Below are 21,725 nucleotides of genomic sequence, written 5' to 3' on the forward strand. Positions count from 1 at the left end.
CCGTAAGCGTCGGCTCGCTCAAACACCCTCCTCCCTTCCAAGCCCAGCGGCCCAATGAGATCTGTTTCCCCGCCCCGTACTGGCCACGATGAAAGATGGACATTAGCGAGGAGAGGTGTCGCTCTTTTCCTAAGCCCGCCTCTCCGGCAAAAATTTCAGCCTGTGCGAGGGGACGGTTTAGCAGCTGCCAGATCGGGAGGAAAGCAGTAGACGTGGAAAATGTAGAGTCGCATCTCGGGTGTCTGGAATGGGAGCTTGCGGGTTCTTTCGGCGTCGTTTTTGTTTCCCCAGCTGCCCATATGAAGAAACGGAGGAAATGTAGAATCTAGGAGTTTTGTAAACCTGTGATTCAGCAGGAGCCTATCCGGCAAAAACGAAAAGTAGCCTCAAAGGTGGAAGTTCAATGCTGTCTCTAAGTAATGCCTCGTTTCTTGTGGAAAATTGATTTTTATTTGAGAATTCTCTTGGTTTTTAAATATCTTTTTAAAAAAGTGCTTTGCATATGTAAATACGAATGCAGCTCATTGTCCGCATACTGCAGTTTAGGCGGCTATGACTGAGAAAAGAGTCTTAACAATAGCACTGCAATGTTGCAACAGCCCTTGTCCCCACATTGCAAACTGAGGCTAGGAGTGATTTATGACAGCACTGAAATGCGGCCCACTATTAATTTTGCAATTTAGAAGTAGGATCTGGGGCTGAGAAGTATAGTTCAGTAGTATTATTTAGTCTCTTGGTTGATTTTTTCTTTTTAATGTGAAATGCTGTTTAGGATAAGGCTACCAGATATTTTAAAATTAATCCAGGGACACTTTTAAACTTCAGTGGATTTTGTATGGGGGCTGATTTGTAAATCCAGGGACTGTCCCCGGGAAACGGGGACATCTGAAAACCTTAGTTTAGGAAGAGTATTGAATAGCTGATTGCAGCCTTTACCTTGCAGGGAGATTTCTCTCCATCTGCTTTCCCACCTATGGGATCTCTGCTTTCCACTTCTGAAAGAAATAGCTGTGAATCCATAAAAATGGTCCTTCTGGAAAATGCTAATCAGCTCCTTTCCCAGCACTACTGCTATAAAACTTATAGCCCTTCCCCCCACTCAGATACTGTACCCCACCTCCAAACATGTTTTATCATGTTGTTTTATTGTGTTTTTAATATCCTATTGGGAGCTGCCCAGAGTGGCTGGGGAAACCCAGCCAGATGGGTGGGGTATACATTATAAACTATTATTAATATTATTAATATTGATAATAATAATCATTAATATTGATTAATGATTATTAATCATCATCATCATCTCACACAGCCATAGTCTGAGCCTTAATGGTTAACAGTGCTTTAAAATCCTGCAGGAAAAAATATAAAGCTTTCTGTTATAAACACCATTTCTGTTATAAACACCATTGACATCCTTTGACTGGAATGAAGTGGATCCTGATCTGCTGGGTAAGACTGAAATGCTTGATTTGGCAGAGCTTTGGTAGTAAAATGGATGGCACTGCCAGACAGAATTTAGTTTGGGTAATGGCTGTTGTTGGATCTCTTTTTCAGGAAGCTCATTTTTATATGGGCCTTGAAGGTAAATAAAGGTTTCCACAGAAGCATTCCTTCCTGATATTCACAATAAAAGTAAAACTACAGTGGTACCTCGGTTTTTGAACGTCTCCATTGATGAACATTTTGGTTTTCGGATGCCGTAAATGCTTCGGTTTTCGAACATGCCCCAGAAGTCGAACATGCCACACAGCTTCTGTATTGAGTTTTCCGTATTCAGTTTTTGGTTTTCGAACATTTCAGAACTTGGAACGGTCTTCCGGAATGGATTACGTTTGAAAACCAAGGTACCACTATACAGTGGTACACCGCAAGACGAACGCCTCGCGAGACGAAAAATTCGCAAGACGAAAGGTTTTTTCGTTTTCGAATTGCTTCGCAAGACGAATTTCCCTATGGGCTTGCTTTGCAAAACGAAGCTTGCCCCTGCACTCCGGACCTCTTTTGAAGCAAGGGGCGGCGGGGAAAAGATCACTTCTCCCCGTTGCCAGCCCTGCAACCAAGGGCGGCAACGGGGAGAAGCGATTCTCCCCGCTGCCCCTTCCCTTGCTTTAAACAGGTCCGGGGACAGAGGGGAAGGCGCGCGGCGCTTCCCCTCTGTCCCCGGACGGTCTCCATAGGAACGCATTGATTGATTTTCAATGCATTCCTATGGGAAACCGTGCTTCGCAAGACGAAAAACTCGCAAGAAGAAAAAACTTGCGGAACGAATTAATTTCGTCTTGCGAGGCACTACTGTATTTAAATTGTCTGAACCAAAGCCCACCACTTGCAGAAGCATCATGCTCCACTAACGAGGGCTTTTAATGGTTGTGTTCTTCAGCATGTCACTGATGCAATAACAGCACATCAGTGGTGGATTTATACTGGAGCACAACAAAAATGAGACAAAACCACCACCCTGGGACGTTTGTGGTGTGAAAAACTACAGGATTTCAGCAGGAAACTACAGGACATGATTCTGCTTTGGTCTTCCTCTTCTCTTAAGAAAAAACACCAACCCTTCTCAGTGTTTGCCCCCACCTACAGAGCCCAGACGTAGAGAGCCATCAGGCCAGAGTAGGTGTCAAAATAATCTTTATTAACAAAGTGTACACTAACACTCCTGAGAAGAAAAAAAAGAAAATGCTCACAGTTATTATTTTTTTTCCTGCTACTCTCACTGGGAGATTAATATGTTATTTTGGATAGGTGGCCTAGGGCCATTGCAGCATCTAACTGAGGGGTGAAAATGAGGTGGGTTTGAGGGGTCAGTTACAATGATTCTATGCAATGCTATGGTATGGGGATTCAATTGGGAAAGGCGAATACACACATACAAAAAGTGATCTGTTTGGTTTGTTTCCTTCTTTCCAGGCTTTTCTGAAGTTGTGCTTAAACCAGCCTTGCAGATCTGTACAAAAAAAAAATTACAGCTCACTTGCACATACCTGCATTTTGCATAGTGGCTCGCGCGAAGAACGGCAAGGTACTGTCCAGAATAACCTTTTACGCTAAGTTGATGTGCTAACCACAAAACTGGCTGTTCCTGGAATGTTTTCCAATGCCAGGTAAATCTGGAATGTTGCAAAAGTCTGGGAAATATATTTTCAGAACAGGTTCCCTCCACCCCAGTTTGTTAGAATAGTGTCACTCAGCCCCCCTTACAAATTGGTAGGCAACACATGAGACAATTCACCCCGTTAACTCAAACCCAAATGTGTTTGTTGTGTTGGTCTAGAGTTCTAGACCTGACTTTACCAGCTACTTTCATACAATGAAGATGCAGTTTTATGCATGCTTTTTTTCTGGGAGTAAGCCCCACCAGATTCTGCAAAACATAGCTCTGAGTAAACAAATACAATCAGGGCTACAGACAACATATTAATATGTTGGGGTTGGCTGTAGAATTTGGGGCAGGGCTCATAGGGGCTGTCAGAAGGCCAGGGACTGCATCCTTCAGAAGCGAGCCTGAGTACAAACAGCAAGCCCAAAATCTTGTTGGCAGCCCCGTATGAAATTGTGCTACACATTTTCCACTTTTATCCTGCACTTCATCTGTCAAGGTGTACACTCTCTCTTTTTTTCTCAACAGAGATTTATGTCCATGCAAGAAAAATGTAATATATGAAGTTGCCCTCAATATGCACTAGGGCAGATCATTAAATGGTTCGTTATATTCCCATGTACAAAGTTGCAGCATTGTTTTACTCTTCCTTCCTTACTTCACAGGGTCCTCCTGCACAATGACTAGAATCTTCAGACACGAGTTGTAAGTATCAAAGAAAGACACAATCATTTTTGGTCTCCTACAACCCAAGAGAAGGTTAAGTTCTTAGCAGTCTCCTCGTCTTCCTCCAGACAAAATTTCCTATTATTACTTTATTACATTATGGAAGTGCTCCAGTGTCCCGCCATACTAGTTACCATTCAATGTAACGAGTTACCATTCAAACACTGACAGAGGCAGACCCCAACAGTTAACAGATGCAAGATTGGGGATGTGGAGGAAAAGGTCAACCAGCCATTCTTCTTGGAGTCGGGTGGGGTAAGAGAAATATGCACCTGAAGTCTACTCTATGGAGTACCATTTCTGAAATCAATCACCTTGGAAGCCAACCCACTATTAAACTGCCCCCGTTTCAGACAGGACAGGGAATGGCAACAAGACTCATCACCTTGAGCTATGAGCACTGTCCTCCAAGTGCAACAATTAAAAACAGCTAAAGCAACTTCTCAGTTCAGGGTCCTCTTGACTTGGCTTTGGGCTCAACTGGATTCCTAACTCCCAGGAAGCAAAGGGTCAGAGAGGTGTCTCTGAATGTCCAAGTGCTCGGAAGGTGCCTCAAGGTGCTCAGGAAGGGAAGGGAAACGGGATCCTTGGAAAAGTCCCTGGTTGCCCGGTGCCCTCCGGTGAGGCTCTAGGTTTGGCAGGGTCTGTGAGCAATGCTCCTGCTCAGAGCTGATTGTCATGGTCTCGTCAGAAGCCACAGTCAGGTGTACACCACTTGACAACGAGTCCCTGGATTTCAGCTGCAGCTTCTCGATTTCTGAGTCGCTCGGAGTCTGGTGAGGGAGGGGAAAGGGAACAAGGTTAAAACTCCTGCACCAGCTAGTGGCATGTGTTTGGGTTTGCTCAAAGTTCCCCTGTAGGAATATGAGAATTTCAAGTTGCAGTTGGGGGAAAAAAAGGGGGGGGGGTTACACGCCTCATGAGTGGCTTGGGAAGGGGGGAGAAAGTGGATTCAGTTCAGATTTAGAGACAAATTGATCAAACACTGACTTTCCAAAACAATACGAGAACCAAAATATATCGCCTTAAAAGTTCACACTCATCCAACTTATTCCAATGCAGTTTTCCCATCTGGTTTCAACAGAAATGCATATATTAGAGGAAAATGTACCTTAAAATGCATATATTTGTGAGAATTATGTACAAAATGTATTAGGAGATACTGCTTGCAAAATGTGTACATTACTTTAAAAACTGCATACAAAAATGAGAGACATTTGCACTGAAATGCTTAAGAATTTCCATGAGAATTATTTGGGGGGGGGGTTCGCAAATTGCCGCAGAAATGTGGCAATCTGAATTTAAGACTGGAAAAATGAGAAACTCTGAGAACCGAAACTGACAGATCTTTCCACCCTTACTCTTGACTGCAGAAATACGCATAGAAGCACGATACACAAGAAACACTAATTGCCTAGTAGCAAGGAGGCAAGTTCAATACAAAACTTTCACTAGTCTATCAGATCTCCTTGTTTACACAGCAAGGGGTATATTTTGAAGAGCACAGTACAACATTTGTCTCTGTTTTCTTTAGATAACTGAACACTCACACCTACTTTTCCACAAGTCCCACCCCCCTATGGAATTTAAAGTTCTTTGCTGCAGTATATGTAGTCCAGGGGTCCACAAACTTTTTCGGGGGGCAGGGGCTGGTCCACTGTTCCTCAGACCTTGTGGCTTCCTCCAGCTAATCCAAAGCTGTGCTAGCACCGCAGAAGTCAGTCCCCACATGCTGAGGCCTCTGTGCTGTACTGGTTTAGCTTGGGGACTGACCAAGCGGGCGGCAGGGTCCACGGGCCGGATTTACGAGCCTGGTGGGCCGCATTCGGACCCCGAGCCATAGTTTGCCGACCCCTGATGTAGTCCCTTAGTTCCATGCACATTGCTGTACTAGCTTGGTCCTTCTATCCCCCGTGATGTACCCCCAAATACAGAGGTACCTCTGGTTACGTACTTAATTCGTTCTGGAGGTCCGTTCTTAACCTAAAACCGTTCTTAACCTGAGGTACCACTTTAGCTAATGGGGCCTCCCACTGCTGCGCGATTTCTGTTCTCATCCTGAAGCAAAGTTCTTAACCCGAGGTACTCTTTCTGGGTTAGCGGAGTCTGTAACCTGAAGCGTCTGTAACCTGAAGCGCCTGTAACCTGAGGTACCACTGTACTTTTCCGGCCTAGCTTTGAAGCCAGGCGCTTTCCTCTCACCAGCCTCACTGCAAATGAAGGACTTTGATTCCTGCAACTCACCTCCTTTGTGGGAGTCAGTTCCTCTTCTCCTAGTGGAGTTTCAGGTTCCGTGCTCCTCATGCTCATGCTATACAAAGCCAGGTTGTGGGAGGATGGCGAGATAGTGCTATATGCAGGTGGCACTTGAGACAGCTGTCGCTGCAGCAGCTGCAGGATGAGGTTCAAGTCAGAAGACATCCTGGACTCCAGCCTACAAGAGAGATCATGACGTTTTAGCCTGAAGCACACTGAGCGAGCGAGGAAGGTTTGTGTGAGACTATCCCAAAGACTGCCTAAGTCTAGTTTGAGCAAGGTGTTAGTCCCTGACATAACCAGCAGGGTGAATCTGTGCGACATCGAGGGCTATTTTTTAAAAAAAGGGTTTTATTTCAGATTACCAGAAGCTGGTTCGTCCAGTAACTTGGGCCACATACTGTTCATATAAGTAGGGTCAGCTTGGATGAGTAGCATATAACATGGGTGCCAGAAACTTGTAGCCTTTCCGAGATCCAGCACCGAGGGCCTTCTGGCGGTTCCCTCATTGTGAGAAGTGAGGTTACAGGGAACCAAACAGAGGGCCTTCTCGGTAGTGGCGCCCACCCTGTGGAATGCCCTCCCTTCAGATGTGAAGGAAATATTCAGCTATCTTCTTTTTAAAAGACATCTGAAGGCAGCCCTGTTTAGGGAAGTTTTTAATATTTAATGCTGTATAGTGTTTAACACTTGGTTGGAAGCCGCCCAGAGTGGCTGGGGAAACTCAGGCAGATGGGCGGGGTATAAATAATAAATTATTATTATATTATTATTATTATTCTGAAGCAGCAAAGTGTACTTCCCTGATTCGAAAACCCCTCGCAGCTGCAGTTCACAAACTCATGTGCTATATATAGCTAACAAACTATACTTCCCAGGATCTTCTAGGGGAAGCCATGACTGCGATTCAGAATAAGTGACTCAGAAACAGAGTAAGATATCTAAGGAAACGTCCCTGCCTTTGAAGTTTGCAAGAAAAAGTAAATTTTATTCATTTGATATAATTTATATACAGTGGCACCTCCGGTTGTGCACAGGATCCATTCCGGAGCTCTGGTTGGATCCCAAGATGTGTGTATCCGGAGGTGCAGCTTCTGCGCATGGCGCACAGCAAAACCTGGAAAAATACTTCTGGGTTTGCCATGAACATATCCCGAAGGATACATATCCAGAGGTGAATGTAAGTAGAGGTACCACTGTACTGCTTGATTGTAAAAAATAAAATAAAAACAAAACTCAAAGCGGTCTGCAAAAGATAAAACGGTAAAATCTAGAAAAATCCACAACCCTACTTTAAAACATACAAAAGTTAAAAGACTAAAATATTTTTACAAGGTGCTGAACAAAGTGCAATGCAAGTGCCTGCTTGATCTCAATAAGCAGGGAGTTCCAAAGTGTAGGAGGCACTGCCACACTAAATGATCAAGTTCTTAAAAATGTAGAATGAGTATTCTGTTGCACCTGGACCCAAGTTGTCAAGGGCTTTATGTACTAACACTTTGAACGTGGCCCGGTAGCAGATTGGCAATCAGTGTAGATGTCTGAGTACAGGTGACTGTATCACGGATGCTTTAGGAACAGGTAATAATAATAATAATAATAATAATAATAATAATAATAATAATAATAATAATAATAATAATTTTTATTTATACCCCGCCCTCCCCAGCCAAGACCAGGCTCAGGGCGGCTAACAAGCAATAATAAAAATAAGTTGAATGAATACAACTTAAAAACAAAATTAAAATACAACATTAAAATATTGAAACATTAAATGTTAAAATGCAGTCTCATCGCAGGAGGAGAAAGGAAAAGAAAAAAGAAAGAGGGGGAGGGAATCAATTTGGCTCCAAGCCAAAGGCCAGGCGGAACAACTCTGTCTTACAGGCCCTGCAGAAAGAAATCAGATCCTGCAGGGCCCTGGTCTCATGAACACTGTGGTACAGTGGACACTCAGGTTGCGAACGTGATCCGTGTGGGAGACACGTTCGCAACCTGGAGTGCTGCGTCTGCGCGAGCGCCTAAACCCGGAAGTAACCTGTTCCGGTACTTCCGGGTTTCGGTACGTCCGTAACCCGAAAACGCGCAGCCTGAAGCATCTTAAACCCGAGGTATGACTGTAATTGGCTTTAGATAGGAGGTTGGAACACACCTTCTACCTTGCAGTTTTATTTAAGTTCCTGCAACTTGGGGTTCTTCATAGAATTCATGCCCTATTGGAACCTCCAAGCAATGGCATTTACCTGCCAAGCTGTGCCTGCAGGCACTCCAGCTTGGATTCAATCTGCCGCGGTCTGTCATCAGAGTTGGGAGGCATGTCCAAAGGGCTGTGAACCAATGACATGTGCTGGAGAGGCTCCGTAAGGGAATTAGGCCTCTTGTCTTCCCAGAATGTGAACAGGTTGGAGACATCCAATGGCGTTGCTGAGGGACAGAAAAGGAGATGGATGAAATAAGCACCTGTCTTAGTCAGCTGGGGTTTTCAGCCAACTACCACTATAACACCTGATAATAATTATTATTACTGTTTATTAAATTTATTTGGTTTTTTTTAAAAAGCAACTTACAAGTTAAAATACAAAGATACCGTAAAACAGACAGAAGCAGTAAGACCATGCATTGCACATTATAAAACGTTATTGTAAAATCAAGACAGTGTCCTATTGGTATGAACCTGGCAAAGAGAATTTATATTTATTTATCCCAGTACGTTTCCGAGCACAATTCAAAGTGTTGGTGCTGACCTTTAAAGCCCTAAACGGCCTCAGTCCTGTATACCTGAAGGAGCGTCTCCACCCCCATCATTCAGCCCGTACACTAAGGTCGAGCGGTTCCCTCATTGTGAGAAGTGAGGTTACAGGGAACCAGACAGAGGGCCTTCTCGGTAGTGGCGCCCACCCTGTGGAACATCCTCCCTTCAGATGTGAAGGAAATAAGTAGCTATCCTATCTTTAAAAGACATCTGTAGGCAGCCCTGTTCAGGGAAGTTTTTAATATTTAACGCTGCATTGTTTTTAATACAGTGGTACCTCGCAAGACGAATGCCTCGCAAGACGGAAAACCCGCAAGACGAAAGGGTTTTCTGTTTTGGAGGCGCTTCGCAAGACGAATTTCCCTATGGGCTTGCTTCGCAAGACGAAAGCCCATAGGGAAATCTCCGGGGACCTCTTTTAAATGCTGGTGGTGGGGAGCAAAGCCTTTCCCCCCCTCCGGCCTTCAGAAGAGGTCCAGGAAGGCCGGCGGGGGCCGAAAGGCTTTGCTCCCCACCGCCAGCATTTTAAAAGCAGTCCGAGATAGCAGGGAAGCGCTTCCCGCTATCGCGGATGGCTTTTGAAGGCAGGCGGGGGGGGGAGCAAAGACTTTCGCCCCCCGCCCGCCTTCAGAAGAGGTCCTGGACCTCTTCTGAAGGCGGGCGGGGGGTGAAAGTCTTTGCTCCCCCCTGCCTGCCTTCCCGGGAGAGCGGAGAAAGGCAGCGCGTTTCTCCGCTGTCCCAGACGGCTTTTGAAGGCAGGCGGGGGGGGGGGAGCAAAGACTTTCGCCCCCCGCCCGCCTTCAGAAGAGGTCCAGGACCTCTTCTGAAGGCGGGCGGGGGGCAAAAGTCTTTGTCCCCCCTGCCTGCCTTCCCAGGGGCTTTTACATCGCCCCGGACAGTGGAGAAGTCCTCCGCTGTCCCGGGCGATTTTAAAATGCCGCCCGCCAGCATTTTAAGATCGCCCCGGACAGCGGAGAAGTCCTCCGCTGTCCCGGGGTTTTTTAAAATGCTGGGGGTGGGAAGAAAAGCCCTTGTCACGCCCCCCCCCCAGCCTTCAGAAGAGGTCGGGGGACAGACTGTCCCCGGACCTGGTCTGAAGGCGGTTTCCATAGGAATGCATTAATTGATTTTCAATGCATTCCTATGGGAAACCGTGCATCGCAAGACGAAAAGCTCGCAAGAAGAAAAAACTTGCAGAACGAATTAATTTCGTCTTGCGAGGCACCACTGTACTTGATTCGGAGCCGCCCAGAGTGGCTGGGGAAACTCAGCCAGATGGGCGGGGTATAAATAATAAATAATAATAATGATATTATTATTATTATTATTATTATTTAGTGAAGGTAACAGTCGGGGTCAAAGTGGGAATGACTGCCCAGACAACAGTGATGATGGAAACAGTGGTAAGCAGGTCTCACACCAGCATCTGAGATGGCACAATCACACTAAACAAATATTTTTACTTTAAAAATAGACCAATTGAACTTATTCCCAAGTTAGTGTGTTTGGCCTCAGAAGCAAACGCCATTTTATTCCTGCAGTCGTGACGGTGCTATGATTGAAGCAAGTAAAATGCAGAATTGCACATATTCTTTAAAAAAATAAATAAATCAGGTTTGAAGAAGCAACAGAAACAGTTAGAAAGCATGAAAGAGCAGTGAGTGAGGAAGAAGAGAAATGTGAATTGTGCGCTTTCCAGCTGTGGCAATATACATGGCCATCTAAAAGGGGTGATTCCCTGAGAACATGGGTAGGGAAACTAAGGCCTCGGGGCCGGATCCGGCCCAATCGCCTTATAAATCAGGCCTGCGGATGGTCCGGGAATCAGCGTGTTTTTACATGAGTAGAATGTGTGCTTTTATTTAAAATGTATCTCTGGATTATTTGTGGGGCATAGGAATTGGTTCATTACCCCCCCTTAAAATATAGTCCGGTCCCCCACAAGGTCTGAGGGACAGTGGACTGACTCCCTGCTGAAAAAGTTTGCTGACTCCTGCCTGAGACCATTAAACCCAGTGTCTAAAATTACTTACCTGCCCCACTGCCTCCAAAAGAGGAATCGTGTAATTGAATTAATTTCCTTTTCAGAGAGTCGTTTAAGACTTATGTGTATTTAGGTAAAGGTAAAGGTACCCCTGATTGTTAGGTCCAGTCGTGGATGACTCTGGGGTTGTGGCGCTCATCTCGCTTTACAGGCCGAGGGAGCTGCCATTTGCCCACAGACAGTTTTTCTGGGTCATGTGGCCAGCATGACTAAGCCGCTTCTGGTGAACCAGAGCAGCACACGGAAACGCCATTTACCTTCCCACCGGAGTGGTACCTATTTATTTACTTGCACTTCGTGCTTTTGAACTGCTAGGTTGGCAGGAGCATGGACCAAGCAACGGGAGTTCACCTGGTCACGGGGTCATAAATCCCATTAAACTCAGTGGGACTTAAATGAGAAGTCCACATGCATAGGCTCCGATTACATCAGCCACACAAGGCTGTCTCTCCTTCTGTGCTCTTCAAGAACTCAACCTCCACATGCCCACACTTTCCATTGGTGGTTGAGCTGCAAAACTCTTCCTTTGTAGGTTGGAGGAATGTTGAAGCACAGGACCTTGTAGGGCAGCCTTTCTCAAACTTTCTTCTCTGGGCTACGCTTCCAGAATAAAAATTTGCTCACACCACACCACTTTTTAAAAAAATTGATAAGAAACATATCGGAAAACAAAAATGGAACAACTCCTAGCAGTGCTTGATTTAGAACACAGCACACAACTACTTTATAATATAACCACGGGACATCCAAACGCAGCTACATAAGAACATGAATCATTCACAAAATATAATGATAAACGAGCCTCTTACATACCGTATTTTTCGCCCTATAGGACGCACTTTTTCCTCTCCAAAAATGAAGGGGAAATGTGTGTGCGTCCTATGGGGTGAATGCAGGCTTTTGCTGAAGCCTGGAGAGCGAGAGGCGTTGGTGCGCACCGACCCCTCTCGCTCTCCAGGCTTCAGGAAGCTATCCGCAAGCCTTGTGAGCCCGGGGTAGTTCCCGCGGGCTCGCAAGGCTTGTGGGCAGCAGGCTGCAGCATGGGGCGCCCTCCGGAGGACACCCCGTGCTTCGGGAAGGTGTCCGCAAGCCTTGTGCGCCGGGCGGGAGGTCCCGCTGGGCTCGCAAGGCTTGCAGGCAGCAGCCTGTTCTGGGGGCTGGGGTCAGGGGAAGCTTGGGCTTACCCCGCGCCAGCCCCGCTCCTGGGGGGGGGGAAATAATTTTTTCCCTTTATTCCCCCCCAAAAAAACTAGGTGCGTCTTATGGGGCGGTGCGTCCTATGGGGCGAAAAATACGGTATGTAACTTAGGTCCGTATACAAACCCAAAGGGAGGTGTGATCTTGCTTTTGCCTGGTAATCTCATTTATATTAGGTCTAATTTGAAACAAACTAACTCTCATCGCCTCATCAACTCAAAGAAGCCTTTCTGTTTTCTGATCTTTCATATTTGTCACGAGTTGAAAATCCCTGTTCACAACAATATGTCATGGAGAACTGTAGAATAGCCAATGAAAAGACCCATGGATACTGTTTATGGCTATATATCCTAACTTCACTAGGGAGCAGGTGGTGCTGTGGTCTTAACCTCTGAGCCTCTTGGGCTTGCTGATCAGAAGGTCGTCGGTTTGAATCCGCGCGGCAGGGTGAGCTCCTGTTGCTCTGTCCCATCTCCTGCCAACCTAGCAGTTCAAAAGCACACCAGTGTGAGTAGATAAATAGGTACCGCTGCAGTGGGAAGGTAAATGACATTTCTGTATGCTCTGGTTTCCGTCACAGTGTCCTGTTGCGCCAGAAGCGGTTGAGTCATGCTGGCCACATGACCCGGAAAGCTGTCTGTGGACAAACGCCGGCTGAAGTGAGATGAGCACCGCACCCCATAGTTGCCTTTGATTGGACTTAACCGTCCAGGGGTCCTTTACTACACTGAAACGTTTAAATGTTTCTTTGATTGCCCTTGAATCTTCCGGCCGCATTAGCCGCCCTCTCCCTTTGAGAACCACTAATGTAGGGCAATGACCATCGGGCCGCATCGTCAGAGGGCACCTTAAATTACAATTTCCAGGATTTCTGGCCTATCAGTGAATCTGTAAGCTCCTTAACCCTTCTCTTAAGCTTAATGTTTTTGAGCCTAAAATTATATTTCATCAGCCTCTCACAGATGGAAAGCAGCAGGAATGTCTAATTAACACTCAGCGGTACAACAGTAATCCTCTGTGGCATTGTGCCCTGCTGGCACGATCCCATATCCATTCCCGCAGCAGGCAAACAAACAGGGCAGGACTTTTGAGGCAGACTATCAGATAATCATGTAATTCAGGCCAAGCAGATTATCTTACTATAATTTACCCAACCGGCGCCCCCAGCTACCCGTACCTGCATAGGACAGGCTGTCATCAGTCACCAGTTTGTCCACGTCAATGGCATCAGGGACCAGGTTTACCACAGCTGGGGCGTATTTGGCCTTTTCACCGTTTGTGAAAGATTCGTTCTTCGTGGGGCTAGGCATCTTGGCCTCCTCTTCACTGGTCTGGGAGCAGGGTGTCGTAGTGCTGCACATATCATCCCAATGGTCCTTGCTGTGCGGACGCTGCAACTGTGTGAGCTCCGAGTACGCGTGGTACTGCTCAGGATCTGAGATGCCTGCGTCCAAGTTATCCGAGTCTGCAGAGGCAGCAAAGAATGCGGGTAAGCTTAATATGGGGAGCCAATGGCTGTGACCTAGCTGCTTGCAGAATCTATACAGCAACAAAATGCTCACGTCAAGTCCACTTCCTTTCTTCCCCTATATTAAATACAGTTCTCCACTTTTTACAGCAAAAAAAAATGAAGAATACCTCATGAAAATCCATTAGCGCTTTAGTGCTAATTTCTCCTAATGGGACAGCTTTGGCTAAAGTGCACATTTCTGTAAGCGATTTCCCCTAATATAATGCATCTGTGTACAGTGGTACCTCAGGTTAAGCACTTAATTCATTCCGGAGGTCCGTACTTAACCTGAAACTGTTCTTAACCTGAAGCACCACTTTAGCTAATGGAGTCTCCTGCTGCTGACGCGCTGCTGGAGCACGATTTCTGTTCTCATCCGGAAGCAAAGTTCTTAACCTGAGGTACTATTTCTGGGTTAGCGGAGTCTATAACCTGAAGCGTATGTAACCCGAGGTACCACTGTATGTTATTTTCGCCAATATCTTCATTTTCATGCACACTTCAACCTAATGTAGGCATTTTTTTGGTAAATACTGTTTGGTTGAACAACAGGGTCACAAGGGTAAATGCGAATTTTGGAAGGTAGCCGTGTTTCTCTTTGCACGTTGTTTCAGCAGGTGCAAATTTGATAGGTTTGGCTTTACCTGTGTGCTGAACTGAGTTATGATGATTATTTAATGAATTTATATACTGCCCTACACCCAGAAGTCTCAGGGCGGTTCACAGAAAAGATCGACATAAAAACCACAATATATATAATCAAAATAAAAACAACAATCCAGTAATACCCCTCCCCTCCAAGAAAGAGCCACATTCTAAAAGGGCATAGGATGTCAATCAGATCAACAAAAGGCCTGGCTCCTAAAGGTGTATTTCTTCCCCTCCGCAACTTCCTCCTCCTCCTCTAACCATCACATTTCAAAAAAAACCCCAACCTCACAAGGCCTGTGGAGAGAATTGCTGTGATGGGCACAGATATAAGAAACCTTTAAAGTGAGTCAGATAAGCTCATATGGGTTTATCAGCAGCCAAGAAAGCTGTGTGGCTCTCCATGCTAAGAGGCACATACTTTTGATCTCTAGAGACTGACCCAGAAACTCCAGTGGGTGCAGAATGCTGCAGCGAGACTCCTTACGGGGTCTTCGCTGCGAGATCACATTCACCCGGTGCTATACCAGCTGCACTGGCTCCTGGTGGAGTACAGGATGAGGTTTAAGGTGCTGGTTTTAACCTTTAAAGCCCTATACGGCCTAGGACCCTCGTACCTACGGGACCGCCTCTCCTGGTATGCCCCACAGAGAAACTTATGGTCTTCAAATAAAAACATCTTGAAGGTCCCAGGCCACAGAGAAGTTAGGCTGGCCTCAACTAGAGCCAGGGCTTTTTCGGCCACGGCCCCGATCTGGTGGAACACTCTGTCACAAGAGACCAGGGCCCTGCGGGACTTGACATCTTTCCGCAGGGCCTGCAAGACAGAGCTGTTCCACCAGGCCTTTGGCCAGGGCACAGCCTGACTCCCTCCCTCGGCAATCTTCACGGAGCTCTGGCCCAATGGTTGCCAGTGGCTTGAATTAATTAATTTTATAATGAATGATTTTAGAGTGTTGTTTATGCTATACTTTTATACTGTTTTATTGTTGTTAGCCGCCCTGAGCCCGGCTTTGGCTGGGGAGGGCGGGATATAAATAAAATTTATTATTATTATTATTATTATTATTATTATTATTATTATTATTATTATTGGAAGGAACAGCAGAGGTAGAACCCAACTCCATCTTGACCTGCACTGTTAACTTTCCCAGAGCAACCGTCCTGCCACTATCAGAGGCGACGGCAGTAGACGAACCTTTGAACTGGCTCAGGACAACATCTCTTGAGTTTTAGTAATGGGAACGGTCAAGAGGTGGCAGCAATGGGCCTGCTATCTTCCTCGCTCCCTTGCTCCACTCTGAACGGAGCAATCCTGTAATGTTTCCTGAGAGATTGGCTCACCTATTTTGTTCGCTTTGCAGAGGGAATGCTTACGGCGCCGGGCTCGACGATAGTTGCATGCATATTCCTCACTGAGGGGGGACCGAGGAACACTGTCTGCCTGAGAGAGAAAAGTAATAGTCACAAACCCTCCAGCATTTCTCCGATGAAAATAGGGATGTCCTATTCCATCATCATCATACCCCGCCCATCTGATGGAGTTGCCCTAGCCACTCTGGGTGGCTTCCAACATATATAAATCATAGTAAAACTATACAAGGCTGCCTCCAGGTGTCTTCTAAAAGGTAAAGGGACCCCTGACCATTAGGTCCAGTCGTGACCAACTCTGTGGTTGTGGTGCTCATCTCGCTTTATTGGCTGAGGGAGCCGGCGTACAGCTTCTGGGTCATGTGGCCAGCATGACTAAGCCACTTCTGGCGAACCAGAGCAGCGCACGGAAACGCCGTTTACCTTCCCGCCAGAGCGGTACCTTGCACTTTGACGTGCTTTCGAACTGCTAGGTTGGCAGGAGAGGGACCGAGCAACGGGAGCTCACCCCATCGCGGGGATTCAAACCGCCGACCTTCTGATCAGCACGTCCTAGGCTCTGTGGTTTAACCCACAGCGCCACCTGGATCCCTTTCAGGTGTCTTCTAAAGCAGTGTTTCCCAACCTTTTTTGGGCAAAGGCACACTTGCTTGATGAAAAAAATCTCGCGGCACACCACCATTACAGCCCCGTGACGTCAGCGCGCAGCGTCACGCCGGGAGGGACGCACGAAAGTGAAAGTTTTCAATTTTTTCCCCTCCCCCTTGCCGGGGAACCTTCAAGCTTTGGGGGTGGGGGGGGAGGAGGCAGCAAAGCGAGGGACTGAGGGACGGCGGCAGCTGAGGCGGCGGCGGCTGTTGTGGTGGTGGCGGCGATAGCGGGCGGAGGAGGGGGCGGCGGCGGGGCCGAGGTGGCCGGCGGCGGCGGGGGAGGCGGCGGCGGGTGGAGCAGGAGGGCGGCCGAGGCCGGTGAGGGAGTAGGGTTGCCCGGGGCTTGAGGAGCCGTCGCCGGGAGTTGCTGCTGCTGTTGTTGCTGCTGCTGCCCGGACATGCCGGCCTCCTCCTCGTCCGCTGTCTCGCGCTCCTCCCTTTTGCACGCGCTGCCCCGCCGCCGCCCCATTGGCTGGGTCCTGTCAGCTGATCCTGTGTGTGTGTGAGGGGAGAATGGAGAGAGAAACCTCGGCACCACCACCGCGGAGCCGCCCCCGGCTCGACACGGATCCTCGCCGCCGCCGCCTCTCACCGCCCGCCTCGCCCGCCTCCCTCCCACGGCACACCAGCCAACGTCTCACGGCACACTTGTGTGCCGCGGAACACCGGTTGGGAAACACTGTTCTAAAGGTTGCATAATTACTTATCTCCTTGGGTCGCATAACTCCATACCCTCCAACATTTCTCAGATAAAAAATAGGGACATCCTAAGGAAAAGTGGGACATGCCGGGATCAGTCAGAAACTGGGATGCCTTCTGTAAATCCAGGACTGTCCCTGGAAAATAGGGACACTTGGTGGATCATGGTTTCCCTACATCTTGCTTCATACCACTCACTTCATTCTTCCTGCCTAAATATTCTGCTTCTCCTAAGCAATTTGACGTGCAGAGACTTTTAGCTGTGTCCTAGCCTCAGTTAGCTTTCCTTTCCCTTCCCCAGACCTCCCTCTCTCTCTTCCTTGCCAACCCTCCATCTTCTACCACCAGCCCCACCAGATACTCACATCTCTCAGGTTGAAAGTTATCTCCAGATTGCTCCAGAAGTTATCTGAGAAGGCTGGATACATATCCAAGACTTCCAGGAGGTCCTCGCGCTGGATTTTATGCAAGTCGCAGTAGGTGAGGGCTCGGACATCTGCATTGGATTTCCCAGGCCTGGCGTAGAGGCTGATAGGTTCCCCAAATATGTCGTTCTTCCCTGCACAACGTAGGAAATCCTGTTAGAATGCAACAACTTTCCTGCTGTTCTGGGAGAGAGACCAACAGTCCACTCAACTTGCAAGTGTGTTAGCGATGATGGAAGTGTTACAAAAATGGGCTGTGGGGCCCATAGATTTTGGCTCTGAGGTCCAGCCCTAGCTGCACCTCTGGATTTTACTGGGGGAAGAGAACCTCCACAGCAGAGCTATTCTTTCCTCTGGGTGGAAATGGGGAATATACCAGCTGCCTCTTCTGGTTTCAATGTCCAATATTAAGTCCCTGCTGGGAAACACTCAGAGATCCTGCATTGGATTAGATCGCCCTCATGACCCCTTCCGATTCTACAGTTCTAAGTTTTTAAGTAATTTTTTCTTAAGAATATCTTAAAAATCACACGGAGAATGTAAATCTCCTGACAGATATAGAACCTTGAAAACAAAGAAAATGTATAGCAAATTTTGTCTGCATAAAAAAGGGGGGGAGTAGAATAACAAAAATGAAATGTGTACAGATTAACAAACTGTAATACAGCACAATGGGAAAAAGTCTAATTTTTATGGTGTGTCTACGTTAGGTATGTATGTAGGTAGTGTATGTATTGTATGTATGGTATATTGAAGTGTATTGTTTAAGTTTTATGTAAATTGATGTATAATAAAGACTATTTACAAAACAATTCTACAGTTCTGTGATTCTATGCAATAAAGACTATTTACAAAACAATTCTACCGTTCTGTGATTGTACACAATTTGCCACGGCTGCCCAAAGGCAACTGCTGCTTCCTACAAATGAACAGGCCTTCCAGCCCACCCTTCCCAGAGAGAATTCTTTTACCTAGGATGGCCACCACAATGTCCTCCTTGAGGATCTCGATGGAGCCTCGCGAGATGAAATAGAGAGTGGTGAGGACATCTCCATAATGTACCAGTGTATCCCCAGGTGGCGCATGGGTTGTCTTGAACTTCATGGCCAAGGCCCGCAGGCAGCCTTTGCTAGCTCCTCGGAAGGCCTTGCAGTTTTGGAGCAGGGTGCGGTTGAGGTGGAGGCAGATATCAGCTTGCAGGCAGTCGGGGAAGCCTTTCAGCACCTGAGGGGGAATGAAAGCAGGCCTGTGTGAGTGGGTGGGATCTATGAAAGGGGATGCTTTCTCTCTCTTCTCACTGCTCCAACTTATCCCACAACCATGCCCTCTGCAGGAATTGATTCAACTTGCAGTATATAAACGGATAAAATGAAGGTGGAAGCCTGTTTTTGAAATGCTGATCTGTAATGAACTAAGGCAGAAGGTATGCGAGTGGCGCTGTGGGTTAAACCACAGAGCCTAGGACTTGCCAATCAGAAGGTCGGCGGTTCGAATCCCCACAACGGGATGAGCTCCCGTTGCTCGGTCCCTGCTCCTGCCAACCTAGCAGTTTGAAAGCACGTCAAAGTGCAAGTAGATAAATAGGTACCGCTCCGGCGGGAAGGGAAACGGCGTTTCCGTGCGCTGCTCTGGTTCGCCAGAAGCGGCTTAGTCATGCTGGCCACATGACCCGGAAGCTGTACGCCGGCTCCCTTGGCCAGTAAAGCGAGATGAGCGCCGCAACCCCAGAGTCGGCCACGACTGGACCTAATGGTCAGGGGTCCCTTTACCTTTAATGAACTAAGGCAAAGGCTTTTCATGAGCTCACAGAGACGTTCCCAAACTGTTCTGCTGAGGCACAGGCCAAATGTTGTTTGCTTGCCAATCATCTGTCTTTTTATATTCTCTCCCTACACCCCTAGATTTCCAGCTTTTGATCAAAATGTTTCTTCAGAGAAGAAATAAATGAAGCAAAGGTGGGTTACCTGATAGCCATTATGAAGGAATTTGACTTAGCTGCTGTTACAAGAAAAAACTGCTCCTTTTCCCTTATGGGGTAGTGAAGAGCCCATATAGAGTCCTTATGTAGATTATCGGTAGGAGAAAATAACAGAGGCCAACCAGATAATATTGAGAAGCAAAACAGCTAGTAAGCATGGTCTTTATTAAACTGTTGCAACAGGGTGCTCATCCCCCCTTGCAAGTGAGAGGAGGAACCCAGAACAACAGTGTGCAAGCCCTTATATAGACTTGAAATTGCCACCCTGTAGCTCAAGACCACCCCCAATACATCATACATACATCATATAAGGGGCAGTCTACAGCAGAATCCTGTCTGGGAGCAAACCTGTTAATGGGTTTACCTGGTCAGCCTGGCCATTCTATTGTGATGATAAATATTTAATTCCTGAGTCCAGGTCACAGGCTCACCCTATTCATACCCAAATGTGCCCTTAAGGCAGGATTTGTGAGCACAGAGACAATGGAGAGGCTTTTCCCATTTCCATCCAAACTGCAGAGGAATGTTTGAGGCATGTGGTTTATATATTTATGTATGTGTTTGCCTGGTACATTTATTAACATTTATTTTATATCTTAGACCTTATAATTCTCATAACAGCTGCCCTGGAGTATTTGTACGGATCTTGCTTGAAAGGATAGGTACATATTATACGGGAACATCAATTTTTATGGGCTTTTAAAAGTGGGCTGTTTTTTATTGGTTGTTGTGTATTATATATGGGCATGCATATTTCCCCTGTCTGTTGCATATCTTTCTGTCCATTGGGGATTATAGGACTTGTTCAGCAGGTAGAGCATCAGACTCTTAATATCAGGGTTCTCGGTTTGAGCCCCACATCGGGCAAAGGATACCTGCATTGCATGGTCTTTTCCAACTCTACAGATATACAGTGGTACCTCGCAAGACGAATGCCTCTCAAGACGAAAAACTCGCAAGACGAAAGAATTTTTCATTTTTTGAGTTGCTTCATGAAACGAATTTCCCTATGGGCTTGCTTCGCAAGACGGAAACGTCTTGCAAGTTTGTTTCCTTTTTCTTAAAACCGTTACAGTAATACAGGGTGCGTTGCTTGAAGAGGTGCAATTGCGACTTGACTTCGGGGAGCAACTCATAGCACGCGGTGTGGTAGCCTTTTTTGAGGTTTTTGAAGATTTTTTTGAAAAAATTGAAACCGTGCTTCGGAAGACGAAAAAACTCGCAAGACGAAAAAACTCGCGGAACGAATTAATTTCGTCTTGCGAGGCACCACTGTATGATTCTAACTAGCACTGACTGCCAAGGTTCAACTATCCATTGTGGATGTTAGAAATGGCACATGTCTTGCCTAAAGGCTGGAAAACTAAAAGTAATAATAATAATAATAATAATAATAATAATAATAATAATAATAATAATAATGTTATTATTTATACCCGCTCATCTGGCTGGGTTTCCTCAGACACTCTGGGCAGCTTCCATCAGAATATAAAAACATAATAAAACACCAGACATTAAAAACTTCCCGATACAGGGCTGCCTTCAAAACTTCCTTGAGCCTGGAACCCAAGGGCAGGAAAATGTGATTGAGGAATGGAGTCTATATCAATAGGTAGCCATTCCGGAGTGGTTTTTATTTTTTATTTTTTATTAAGGATCACAGAAACAAAGGGGAAAGAGCTGTCTGCCTTAGTTTTCTGCTAATAATTATTTTTGTCTTGTCTTCTTCTGTGCCAAGTTATATTTCTTGCTCATTGCTATGTCTTGTTGCAATGAGTTCCCTCAGACCAAGAATGCACTGCATGAAATTATTTTTGTGGTTTCAGTTTTAATTGTCGCAAACAAATTCCATGCACCTTCCAAATCTATGCTATCACTCGCTATTTTAGCAAACCAGTTTCTGCAGTATATAGAAAGGGCCCGGCAGCTACAGTTTTACAACTTATTTAATTCTGATAGAGATCTCTGAGCAATATTGACAAAGATGGATGCATATGGTTCATTTTGACAATCCGTGGATTGCAGGGGGAGAGGCATAATTGAGTAGCAAACTGGAATTAAGGTTTTCGGTTTAGTCAGTTTTCCAAGAGTTTGCTTTAAAGCAGTCCTTCCCATCCTGGTGCCTTCTAGCTGTGTGTACACACACACACACACACACACACACACACACCTGAAAACAACAGCAACAAACACACACAAAACAATCCAGATTAGTTCATTCAAAAAATGCTGCAAAATAAAGTGCAGAGTTATTCTGGCAAATTTAAACATCGCTGTTTTCCCCCACTTAAATCATACATTTGGAAGTCATAACTCAAGGTTTATCCCACAGCTTTATGGGAATGTGGTGGGAATGTAGAGAAGTT

At 46.3% G+C, this 21,725-nt stretch overlaps 1 protein-coding gene and 1 long non-coding RNA gene across 6 annotated transcripts in view; one reads left to right on the top strand and one right to left on the bottom strand.

Moving 5' to 3' along the window:
- The first annotated feature begins 15 nt into the window (after window positions 1-15).
- LOC308571388 lies at window positions 16-4,269 on the top strand. The gene is made up of 2 exons (XR_014001370.1): window positions 16-392; window positions 2,914-4,269. It is a non-coding gene; the product is annotated as an uncharacterized lncRNA (long non-coding RNA).
- Window positions 2,629-21,725, bottom strand: part of KCNH6 (potassium voltage-gated channel subfamily H member 6) — a 133,396-nt gene continuing 114,299 nt past the window's right edge. For all 5 annotated transcript variants that reach the window (XM_081166114.1, XM_081166118.1, XM_081166115.1 and 2 more), the window contains 7 exons: window positions 18,353-18,605; window positions 17,322-17,515; window positions 15,581-15,680; window positions 13,256-13,543; window positions 8,329-8,509; window positions 6,074-6,263; window positions 2,629-4,602 (listed from right to left, as the gene is read on the bottom strand). In XM_081166114.1, the coding sequence (XP_081022240.1) occupies window positions 4,318-4,602; window positions 6,074-6,263; window positions 8,329-8,509; window positions 13,256-13,543; window positions 15,581-15,680; window positions 17,322-17,515; window positions 18,353-18,605 (1,491 nt within the window). In that variant the 3' untranslated portion in view covers window positions 2,629-4,317. The remainder of the gene's footprint in view (window positions 4,603-6,073; window positions 6,264-8,328; window positions 8,510-13,255; window positions 13,544-15,580; window positions 15,681-17,321; window positions 17,516-18,352; window positions 18,606-21,725) is intronic.

This window comes from Podarcis bocagei (assembly GCF_964188305.1).
Source record: "Podarcis bocagei genome assembly, chromosome: 13".
Lineage (NCBI taxonomy): Eukaryota > Metazoa > Chordata > Lepidosauria > Squamata > Lacertidae > Podarcis > Podarcis bocagei.